The sequence below is a fragment of the Gobius niger genome, assembly GCF_951799975.1.
Source record: "Gobius niger genome assembly, chromosome: 2".
In the NCBI taxonomy this organism is placed as follows: domain Eukaryota; kingdom Metazoa; phylum Chordata; class Actinopteri; order Gobiiformes; family Gobiidae; genus Gobius; species Gobius niger.
Window position 1 is genome coordinate 21,927,362 of NC_136853.1, and position 9,318 is coordinate 21,936,679.

Here is a 9,318-nt window from a genome sequence, read left to right on the forward strand (position 1 = left end):
TCGTATCTTATCGTATCTTATCGTATCTTATCTTATTGTATCTTATTGTATCTTATCTTATCTTATCTTATCGTATCTTATCGTATCTTATCTTATTGTATCTTATCGTATCTTATCGTATCTTATCTTATCTTATCTTATCGTATCTTATCGTATCTTATCTTATCGTATCTTATCGTATCTTATCTTATCGTATCGTATCTTATCGTATCTTATCGTATCTTATCGTATCGTATCTTATCGTATCTTATCTTATCGTATCTTATTGTATCTTATCGTATCTTATCGTATCGTATCTTATCGTATCTTATCGTATCTTATCGTATCTTATCGTATCGTATCTTATCGTATCGTATCGTATCGTATCTTATTGTATCTTATTGTATCTTATTTGTATCTTATCGTATCTTATCGTATCTTATCTTATTGTATCTTATTGTATCTTATCGTATCTTATCTTATTGTATCTTATTGTATCTTATCGTATCTTATTTGTATCGTATCGTATCTTATCGTATCTTATCTTATCGTATCTTATCGTATCTTATCGTATCTTATCGTATCTTATCGTATCTTATCGTATCTTATCTTATCGTATCTTATCGTATCTTATCTTATCGTATCTTATCGTATCTTATCTTATCGTATCGTATCTTATCGTATCTTATCGTATCTTATCGTATCTTATCGTATCTTATCGTATCTTACTGTATCTTATCGTATCTTATCTTATCGTATCGTATCGTATCGTATCGTATCTTATCGTATCTTATCTTATCTTATCTTATCGTATCGTATCTTATCTTATCGTATCTTATCGTATCGTATCGTATCGTATCTTATCGTATCTTATCTTATCGTATCTTATCGTATCTTACTGTATGGTTGTACAGTCTGACAACAGTGGGGATGAAGATGAAAATCGTGAAAATCTTGTGAGAAGATAAAGAAACCACAGAAATTAGATAAACGCCGCCATGGGAAGGACAAAACGTACCTCACCATTCTGTACTGAGTCGGAGTCTGACTTCCCTATTCATTTGTGCAGGGATGGATTTAAAACAGGTCCGGGATTTCTATGATTTACTGTGTCCCTTGTCTCTTGTCCCTTGTCCCTTGTCCCTTGTCCCTTGTCCCTTGTCCCTTGTCTCTTGTCCCTTGTCTCTTGTCCCTTGTCCCTTGTCTCTTGTCCCTTGTCTCTTGTCCCTTGTCCCTTGTCCCTTGTCCCTTGTCCCTTGTCCCTTGTCTCATGTCTCTTGTCTCTTGTCTCTTGTCTCTTGTCCCTTGTCCCTTGTCCCTTGTCTCTTGTCTCTTGTCCCTTGTCCCTTGTCCCTTGTCCCTTGTCTCTTGTCCCTTGTCCCTTGTCCCTTGTCCCTGGTCCCTGGTCCCTTGTCCCTGGTCTCTTGTCTCTTGTCTCTTGTCCCTTGTCCCTTGTCTCTTGTATCTTGTCTCTTGTCCCTTGTCCCTTGTCTCTTGTCCCTTGTCTCTTGTCCCTTGTCTCTTGTCCCTTGTCTCTTGTCTCTTGTCTCTTGTCCCTTGTCCCTTGTCTCTTGTCTCTTGTCTCTTGTCCCTTGTCCCTTGTCCCTTGTCTCTTGTCTCTTGTCTCTTGTCTCTTGTCCCTTGTCTCTTGTCTCTTGTCTCTTGTCTCTTGTCCCTTGTCCCTTGTCTCTTGTCTCTTGTCTCTTGTCCCTTGTCCGTTGCCTCTTGTCCCTTGTCCCTGGTCCCTTGTCCCTTGTCTCTTGTCTCTTGTCTCTTGTCCCTTGTCCCTTGTCTCTTGTCCCTTGTCTCTTGTCCCTTGTCCCTTGTCTCTTGTCTCTTGTCCATTGTCCCTTGTCTCATGTCTCTTGTCCCTTGTCTCTTGTCTCTTGTCCCTTGTCTCTTGTCTCTTGTCCCTTGTCTCTTGTCTCTTGTCCCTCCGCACCTTCAGTATTTCCCACTCCAGCACGGCAGGTGGCGATAGCACACATCAGGTTGTTTTTGCGCTGTTTCCTCAAGTCCCTAAAGAAGAGGCAGCTAGCGGATTAGCCTTGGGATTTAAGCTGGTGGCTTTGTTCTAGGTAAGAATACGTCGCACTTCTTTGTCTTTTAAATAGGCAATTGTGTATATTTATTTATGTATTTTCAGATTTATTTTTTTCTTAAAATAACGGATGGATAATGGAGCATCAAGCTCGAAGCTAATAGTTTAGCGATCCCTGGGCTACATGTAATGTCTTTCCCTTTTGACAGACTGAGGTTTGTCTTGTTATAAATCATTAATAACGCCATCCTCAACATAAGTAACAATCACAGATTTCAGATACAGATTTGACATCGTGTTCGTAGAGCTGCTGTTCCCAAGATCGTCCCGGTGACCAGTTCATGACACCAGTGGACACCAAACTCTTCAGTGAAAACAGAAATGTACAACTAGACCTGATTTATAATAATTGGTCTCCTGTAAAAGTTAAACTGCTCTATTTGTAAATTTTACGAATATGTCAGAAATGTGTGTAGCTGAGCAGGCAAGGCAATATGTGATTTCTGAAATTGACTTCAGTAACTTTATAGAAGTAACATACTTTTGTTTTCAGAAAACTAGTGTCATGACGACTTTGGATGACAAGATTTTGGGCGAGAAGCTGCAGTACTACTGCAGCAGCAGTGAGGATGAGGGAAGCGACAATGAGGAGGAGGATGGGGATGGGAAGACCATTCGTGACCCCAGTGTGATGGAGCCAGAGCTGGACTACAGTGCGGACGGGACATCTGTAAACACAGGTCACACAATAACAGTTGTTTGTTATTTTACAATCAAATCAATGTGTCTTTTTTTTATTTTAGATTTTTACTTAAAATCGTTTTGTCCCCTCTGTCAGGACCTAAGGGTGTGATCAATGACTGGAGGAAGTACAAACAGCTGGAGATAGAGCAGAAGCAAGAACAGAAACAGGAGATGGAGAGACTGATCAAAAAACTCTCAATGACCTGCCGTTCAGATCTAGATCTAGAAAAAGACAAAGAGAAACAAAAAGATGTACAGGACAAAATCAAAAGCAAAGTAAGTGGGAAGTATACCGTTTCCTCAGGAATAAATGCATTTTATTTATGATAAGCACAAAAGTGCTATGTTAACTTTTTTCACATTACAGATGACAATGCAAGAGTATAACATGCTCCAGGAGCAGAAGGATGACGAAGACTTCCTTCAGCGATACCGCATGCAGCGCATTGAAGAGATGCGTCGCCAGCTTTGCCGAGGGAAGCGCTTTGCACAGGTGTATGAGCTCGGTAATGGAGAGGACTTCCTGGAGGCTTTAGACAAAGAGGACAAAAGCACTCTTGTTATGATCCACATCTATGAAGCAGATGTGCCAGGTTGTGAGGCAATGAGTGGCAGCCTCATGTGTCTGGCTCAGGAATACCCCTTGGTTAAGTTCTGTAGCGTTCGCAGCTCAGCGATTAGCACCAGCGCGATGTTCAGAGACAGTGCTCTTCCTGCTCTTCTTGTTTACAAAGGAGGAGACCTTATTGGCAACTTTGTACGACTTACTGACCAACTTGGCGAAGACTTCTTTGCCGTGGATCTGGAGGCCCTCCTGCAGGAGTACGGTTTGCTTCCTGAAAAGCCACATATTGTCTCCAAAACAATTCGCAATGGCGCTATTGTACAGAGTACTCAGAGCGATGACGACTCTGATCTTGATATAGACTAGATTGGTAAACGTCTTGTTTGTAGAATAGTCCAATAATCTGACATAGGGGCGTGTTAGTGATGTCATTGTTTTTCGCTTTGGTTGTGAACATGTTTTCTCAAAACATAAAGTTAAAAGCAAATATTTGCTATTTTTTTATCTTAACAATCTCATGTATGTATAAATTATGAGCACAGCGTAAGTTACATGTATTATTTATCTAAAAAAGTTTGGAAGTTGTTTCTTTGGTAAAATAGCATTGTGTTATTTGTGGATGAAATAAATGCATCATTATTTACAGTGGTTTGGCCTGTGAACCTTGTGCGGCCTCAACAGCTTTAGTTTCCAGTTCAGTAATTTCCCCTCTAATTTGATCTCATCTAGTACTATCCGATAACTTCTCTTAGCACTGCCATAGATTTCACACTAAATTAATATAAATTCATCTGAATTAAAGAATCTATATATGTGTAAGTAATTCATTAAAGTTAGTTTTCTGATTTGGATGTGGTTTAAGACATAATTTAGACGTAAGTTTAGTCCCGATAAGATATTGTAGTGGGATATATTTCATGGTGGTACGTGGTGTGAAAGGTCTGAGGACCACTGGTGAAAGTAGGTGGAACTAGAGTTGGTCAAAGCAGTGTGTGAGCAGGAGTATTAGACTGGGCAAAGGGAGGAGATGGGCCACTTTGATGAGAGGTGCAGCTGACCCGTGCACGTCATGTCCACAAAAAGCTTGCTCCAACAAGAGATGGGTTTCTGAACTGATACCTGCCAATAAGAACAATATAATCTTCAAATATTTTTGTTTTTTCTACATTATTTTGGCCATTTATTACTCACCATGTTGAGACCATTCATCCCACAAATGTTCAACGTTTTCATTGTGATGCAAATCATTTTCACGGTGTCCAGGATCTGCAGCAGTACAAATATAGCATGCCCATTATAGAACGATTACAGCAAAGATAATATCTCATCTTCTCATAAACAATGAACTATAGACAATAGTTAATTACATGTTTATTGTAGCATATAGAGGCCTATATACAACATATTTTTTTCCATGACATAACTGCTGTATATAAGATAAGGCTATACCTGTGGAGTGATGAATAAGCGTCCATTTGAGTTCCCTGAGAGCTCTAGTGAGGTTTTCCAGCTGATCATGAAGAAAGATGTTCTCCTCTATCAGTTTGTGAATGGTGTCCTGGAGCTCAAAAGTCCTACTCTGCAGGACCAGAGTCAAGGTAAAGATCAGCTTTAACAGTCTCATTACAAAAAAACTCAGGTTTTCCTAACAAATAATGTGTTCCAGCTGTGCAGTTACTTACAGCTACCCACAAAGACAGTAATCTCTGAGAGGGATAAGAGAAGGGAATGTTAATTTGTACTGTTTCCAAAGCTCTGCTGGAACGTTACCAGGGGGCATCTTTCTAATCAATCTCATGTTTCTGCATCAGTAGCCACAGAGACAACACAATAAAACAGAACAGTAAAAATCCTTTTACTGAATTCAAACCCAAATATATAAGGTTTTCACAATGAAATCCCAAAATGGATATGGGTCATGTTTCACTTTTGTTTTTTTCTGTTACCAATAGCCCGCAAAGCAGCTGCCCCAGTGGCTCTATAACTGTTGACCCGTTTAATTTTCTCAGGGTGATTTAGTGCCAGCAGTTTAAATTAAGCTAAAGACAATAGCAGGTAGATTTAAAGTTTGATTTTCTTTAGTTTATGCACCAAACCAGCGGAACCTGCTCTCATGGAGCACCAGAGTCATTGTCATTTGCAAATCAAGCTGTAAGCACAGGGGTACACCATTCCTGATTTGATCACTCAAGTCATTTTCCTGAGGACAAATCGGGATGCCATTTTGGAGGAAGTCGTAAATACATTTTGAATTTGAAATGACTTTTTTTTTCACCACATACAACACTGCCATCTCCAGAATGTATATGTATGTAATGTATATCTGCAGCCCTGTCTAAACTAGTCATGAATTCCTGAGAACACAAAAAGAAAAATCTTTTCACTGGACATTTTGGCAAATATTTTAGAATTATTACACTCCACATTTTGTTTTTGTTTTTTGTTTTAAAAAAGAGGCAGACAAAAAAAATTGCAAATGTCATTTTTGAAAATTTATTTCAAGTTCATTGATATAATTATGCGGTCTTGGTCGCTCTGGTGCGCTTCTTTTTGACCACAACTGGCTTCTGACTCTTCAGAATAGCACTGGCACGACGCAGAGCAGCCTGTAAAAAACAAAACAAATCACAGCTCTAAACAAAGTCTTAAAATAACGTCGGCATCAAATGTTACCAGAGCTTACCATGCGCAGATCTTTTCTGTATTTGCTCTTGCGAATGATGTGCCTCAGGCTGTTGAGGGTGGCACGAGAGTTCTTGTTGATTGTGATCTTCTCATAGGAGTTGGCAGGTTTATGCTGACCTTTAAAAACAAAAGTTAAAAGCTCCTATTATTAAAATTAAATAAAAGATGTCTTCAAGCTTTAAAGACAGTCTTCCTTCGACAAATTGATGAGAAACTACACCAAGATGCTCACATGGATAAACACATTGCGTTCTTCTCCACTTTGTCACCAACTTTAATCGTGTTGTCTCAAGTGAAGTGTAAAGAATCTAAAGACGTACCTGCACGTTTCTTCAGCACAACAACCACACCTTTGCCATCAGGAGCAGGCTGAACACCTACAGTTTTCTTATGCACCAAGCCATTGTAGCGGAAGGAGTTCCTCGACTTCAGGTTGTTAGGCTCCTGTTAAACACAGTCAGATAACTTTACACATAACTATCCAGCTCCTTGCCGTCAGAGCTAGAATACACATAATACATGTAAACCACACTAAACTAGTACCACATATGGCATATTTAAATGTTAAATTAAACTTACAGTACTGTAGGTCTGTCCATTCCTCTTGATGATGAAACTGGAGCAGTTTCGGATGACCATCCACTGCAAGTGGGCCGACATGCTGACTCTGTAACGGAGAACAATCTCAATTACTGGTAGTTTCAATATCCAAATATCTTCACACACTGTAAGTAATTGGATTTCTGTTGGCTATCCGAACTGCCTGCTTCGTAAGTATAAGTAGTTTCTGGCTCAGCAATAAGATTGAGTCCGCTGTAGTTAGCTCCGGGTTAGTTCATCGGTTACGCGGCTACACACGGCGCGGCCTATCTAATGAATGTCTACATTTCACATTTTTACACATTGAATAGAGCAATCCGCCCAAACATTGGGTTTATTAGGGTAACAAGAGTGCAGTCACCACCTAAAACCAAAGACAATAAAGCTAGAATAAATGTAAAATGTACTTTTACAGTGGACTGCTAGCAAGCGAGACGACCACGTTACCTTGAAGCGGAGGAAAGGAAAGAAAAGACCGGAAGCGGTTCTACGACACGTGTTTGAGGGATCCTTCCGCGCTCCGAGTTCATAATTTTAATTAAAAAACAAACAAACTTATACACAGCATTTAAACAGATTTGTCTGTTTTCTCTGCAAGATGTACTTTATAGTGTGCTGGGTTTTTTTGTAACCAAATTGTAAGGTTCAACCCATACCTGCTGCACTACTTTACAGCACGAACTAGTCCAGCGGAGAATCCAAACTACCGCCGACGTCATTCTTGTGCGCCTTGTGTTTACAGATAGAATAATACACACTTAAAAAAGACTTACACGCAGGTTTTTATCATGTTTGTATGAGCGCACACTAGGATGGCAATAAATGATTACACAAGGCAAGTTGTATCTGTGATTGCGTGGCACTGGATATGGTGCGGGGGTGTTTTGAAGTGTTTTAGTTAGGTTTCTGTCATTTAATGTTTGTGTAGCGACACATTATGAATGACGAGGAAGATGTAGATAGGCTTGGTGAGGAGTTGTACAATCGGATTTGTACCAAGCACCAAGATACCGCCGGGAAACTAACGGGTATGACTATTTACTTTACTCGTGCGGTGAATCGTTGCTTTGTGTTTGTCTCTTATACACTCACGCTATTATTTCAGGCATGCTACTGGAACTACCGTGTAAGACATTGGTTCAGTTGCTCCAGGATGAATCCATGCTGACTGTAGCAGTGGACAAGGCTGTCAAAGCCTTGCAGGAGGAGGCAAAGGAACCCAGGTATTTTTATTTGATTGTATTTATGAGAAATGGAGGATTCATCTAAACTGAAAACTGTTTACTTTAGCAAAATAAAACAAAACAATGAAGATAATGTATCTACATCCTCTGATTCACTGGGAGAAAAGCTTTTTGAGTTGGTGGATCTTCACAACACAGGATGCTCACAAAAGATTACAGGTATGGGGAGAGTGGGGTTGGGTCACATAAGACATTTCTTAGCTCTACTGCTAAGGCTTTCAACATTTTGATACGATAGTGCATACTTACACATGTATGCACATTCTCCAGAACCATGTGTAGATACCTCTAATATGTTCATATTCAACAGAATCATTCGACCGGGTAGGGTTTGGTCAGTCCAAGGGGAACGTTGGGCCACTCTTCTGACAGGATGATATCTTATAGAATGTTTGTCCTTCACATAGAAAATGGTACATTTAAAAACAAAAACAAAAAAAACTGTAAGCGATAGTGTTCATCATTACTGAACATGAATTAGTGAACTTGACAAACCCTAAGATCTACAGGAAAGATAATAGATGGGGCAAACCTGACAGAACCTCCTACAGATAAAGTAGCATGAGGACAACTACTTCACCCAACGTTTCCCACGACCCAACCCTCCCGCTTTCCTCTACATTTATGTTGATGTAGCTTTACTTACATCTTGCTCTTGGTTTTACGCAGTATCTCCTTCCTTGTTATAGGGATGCTTTTAGAACAGCCAAAAGATGTAGTGGTAAGCCTCCTGTCAGACCAAAAACTTTTGGAAGAGCAGATGAACCAAGCCCGAGAGGCATTACAAAGGTAAGTTACATTTTATGTTCTTGCGATAGTGAGATAATCAGTATATTTCATCTCTCAGACAGTCAGCAGCTGCTCCAGACTCTTCTGATGTGGATGATACAGAGGAATTGGGAGAGAGACTCTTTTCTCTTGTAGAGCAGCTTGATCAAGATCATGCAAATGGCATAACAGGTGAATATATCTGTATATGGATAATAATGTATCAGTCTTTCTTTCAACTTTCTCTTCAAGATAATGCAACTTTTCTAAATGTAAACGATCAATTCATTGACCCACGTCTCTGGTCAGGCATGCTGCTCGAGATGGATCGGACAGCTCTTCATCAGTTGTTACGTGATCACAAGACGCTGGAAGTTGCCGTTCAAAAAGCACTTTCTGCTCTGGCAACGAGTACAAATGAAAGACTTTAAAAAGAGAATGACTTTCTGAAAGACATCTTACCTAGCGGTGGGAAAGTTGGTGAGAAAAGGTGGGATTGTGCCATAAATAAGAATGACGTTGCATGGATTTTTACATCGAGGCAAAGGTTTGGAAATGAAATCTTTATAAAACTATGAAGCTAGGTTATATATTGAAAAAAATAAGACAATGATGGCAACTCTAATATTGTTGAAAGTGCTACAGAGCTTAAAAATACATTTTATTTGCATTTATTTAGTCTGTTATATCAT

The 9,318-nt window shown here is 39.6% G+C and overlaps 3 protein-coding genes across 3 annotated transcripts; 2 read left to right on the top strand and 1 right to left on the bottom strand.

Annotated features, from left to right (window-relative positions):
- Positions 1-1,997: 1,997 nt before the first annotated feature.
- pdcl (phosducin-like) lies at positions 1,998-3,916 on the top strand. The gene is made up of 4 exons (XM_079551895.1): positions 1,998-2,050; positions 2,554-2,760; positions 2,859-3,040; positions 3,132-3,916. The coding sequence occupies exons 2-4, from the start codon at positions 2,586-2,588 to the stop codon at positions 3,693-3,695; spliced, it is 921 nt and encodes a 306-aa protein (XP_079408021.1). The 5' UTR covers positions 1,998-2,050; positions 2,554-2,585; the 3' UTR covers positions 3,696-3,916.
- A 1,894-nt stretch (positions 3,917-5,810) lies between these two features.
- Positions 5,811-6,681, bottom strand: rpl28 (ribosomal protein L28). The gene is made up of 4 exons (XM_079551859.1): positions 6,594-6,681; positions 6,335-6,458; positions 6,013-6,131; positions 5,811-5,935 (listed from the first exon to the last, which is right to left on the bottom strand). Exons 1-4 carry the CDS (start codon positions 6,672-6,674, stop codon positions 5,846-5,848), a joined length of 414 nt encoding a protein of 137 aa, XP_079407985.1. The 5' UTR covers positions 6,675-6,681; the 3' UTR covers positions 5,811-5,845.
- Positions 6,682-7,350: 669 nt separating this feature from the next.
- On the top strand, positions 7,351-9,260 carry LOC306960032 (uncharacterized protein). The gene is made up of 6 exons (XM_079552292.1): positions 7,351-7,642; positions 7,720-7,837; positions 7,905-8,017; positions 8,548-8,647; positions 8,706-8,818; positions 8,936-9,260. Exons 1-6 carry the CDS (start codon positions 7,552-7,554, stop codon positions 9,055-9,057), a joined length of 657 nt encoding a protein of 218 aa, XP_079408418.1. The 5' UTR covers positions 7,351-7,551; the 3' UTR covers positions 9,058-9,260.
- The last annotated feature ends 58 nt before the right edge of the window (positions 9,261-9,318 follow it).

Bases quoted from the DNA above. Each gene is read 5' to 3' on its own strand.
- rpl28 (XM_079551859.1), bottom strand. From the start codon at position 6,674: ATGTCGGCCCACTTGCAGTGGATGGTCATCCGAAACTGCTCCAGTTTC. The intron at 6,132-6,334 runs GTACGTCTTTAG...TTGTTTTTAAAG, and splicing joins TGTGCTGAAGAAACGTGCAG to GTCAGCATAAACCTGCCAAC. The intron at 5,936-6,012 runs GTAAGCTCTGGT...TGTTTTTTACAG, and splicing joins ACAGAAAAGATCTGCGCATG to GCTGCTCTGCGTCGTGCCAG.
- LOC306960032 (XM_079552292.1), top strand. From the start codon at position 7,552: ATGAATGACGAGGAAGATGTAGATAGGCTTGGTGAGGAGTTGTACAAT. The intron at 8,648-8,705 runs GTAAGTTACATT...TTCATCTCTCAG, and splicing joins GCCCGAGAGGCATTACAAAG to ACAGTCAGCAGCTGCTCCAG. The intron at 8,819-8,935 runs GTGAATATATCT...GTCTCTGGTCAG, and splicing joins TCATGCAAATGGCATAACAG to GCATGCTGCTCGAGATGGAT.
- pdcl (XM_079551895.1), top strand. From the start codon at position 2,586: ATGACGACTTTGGATGACAAGATTTTGGGCGAGAAGCTGCAGTACTAC. The intron at 2,761-2,858 runs GTCACACAATAA...CCCCTCTGTCAG, and splicing joins CGGGACATCTGTAAACACAG to GACCTAAGGGTGTGATCAAT. The intron at 3,041-3,131 runs GTAAGTGGGAAG...TTCACATTACAG, and splicing joins AGGACAAAATCAAAAGCAAA to ATGACAATGCAAGAGTATAA.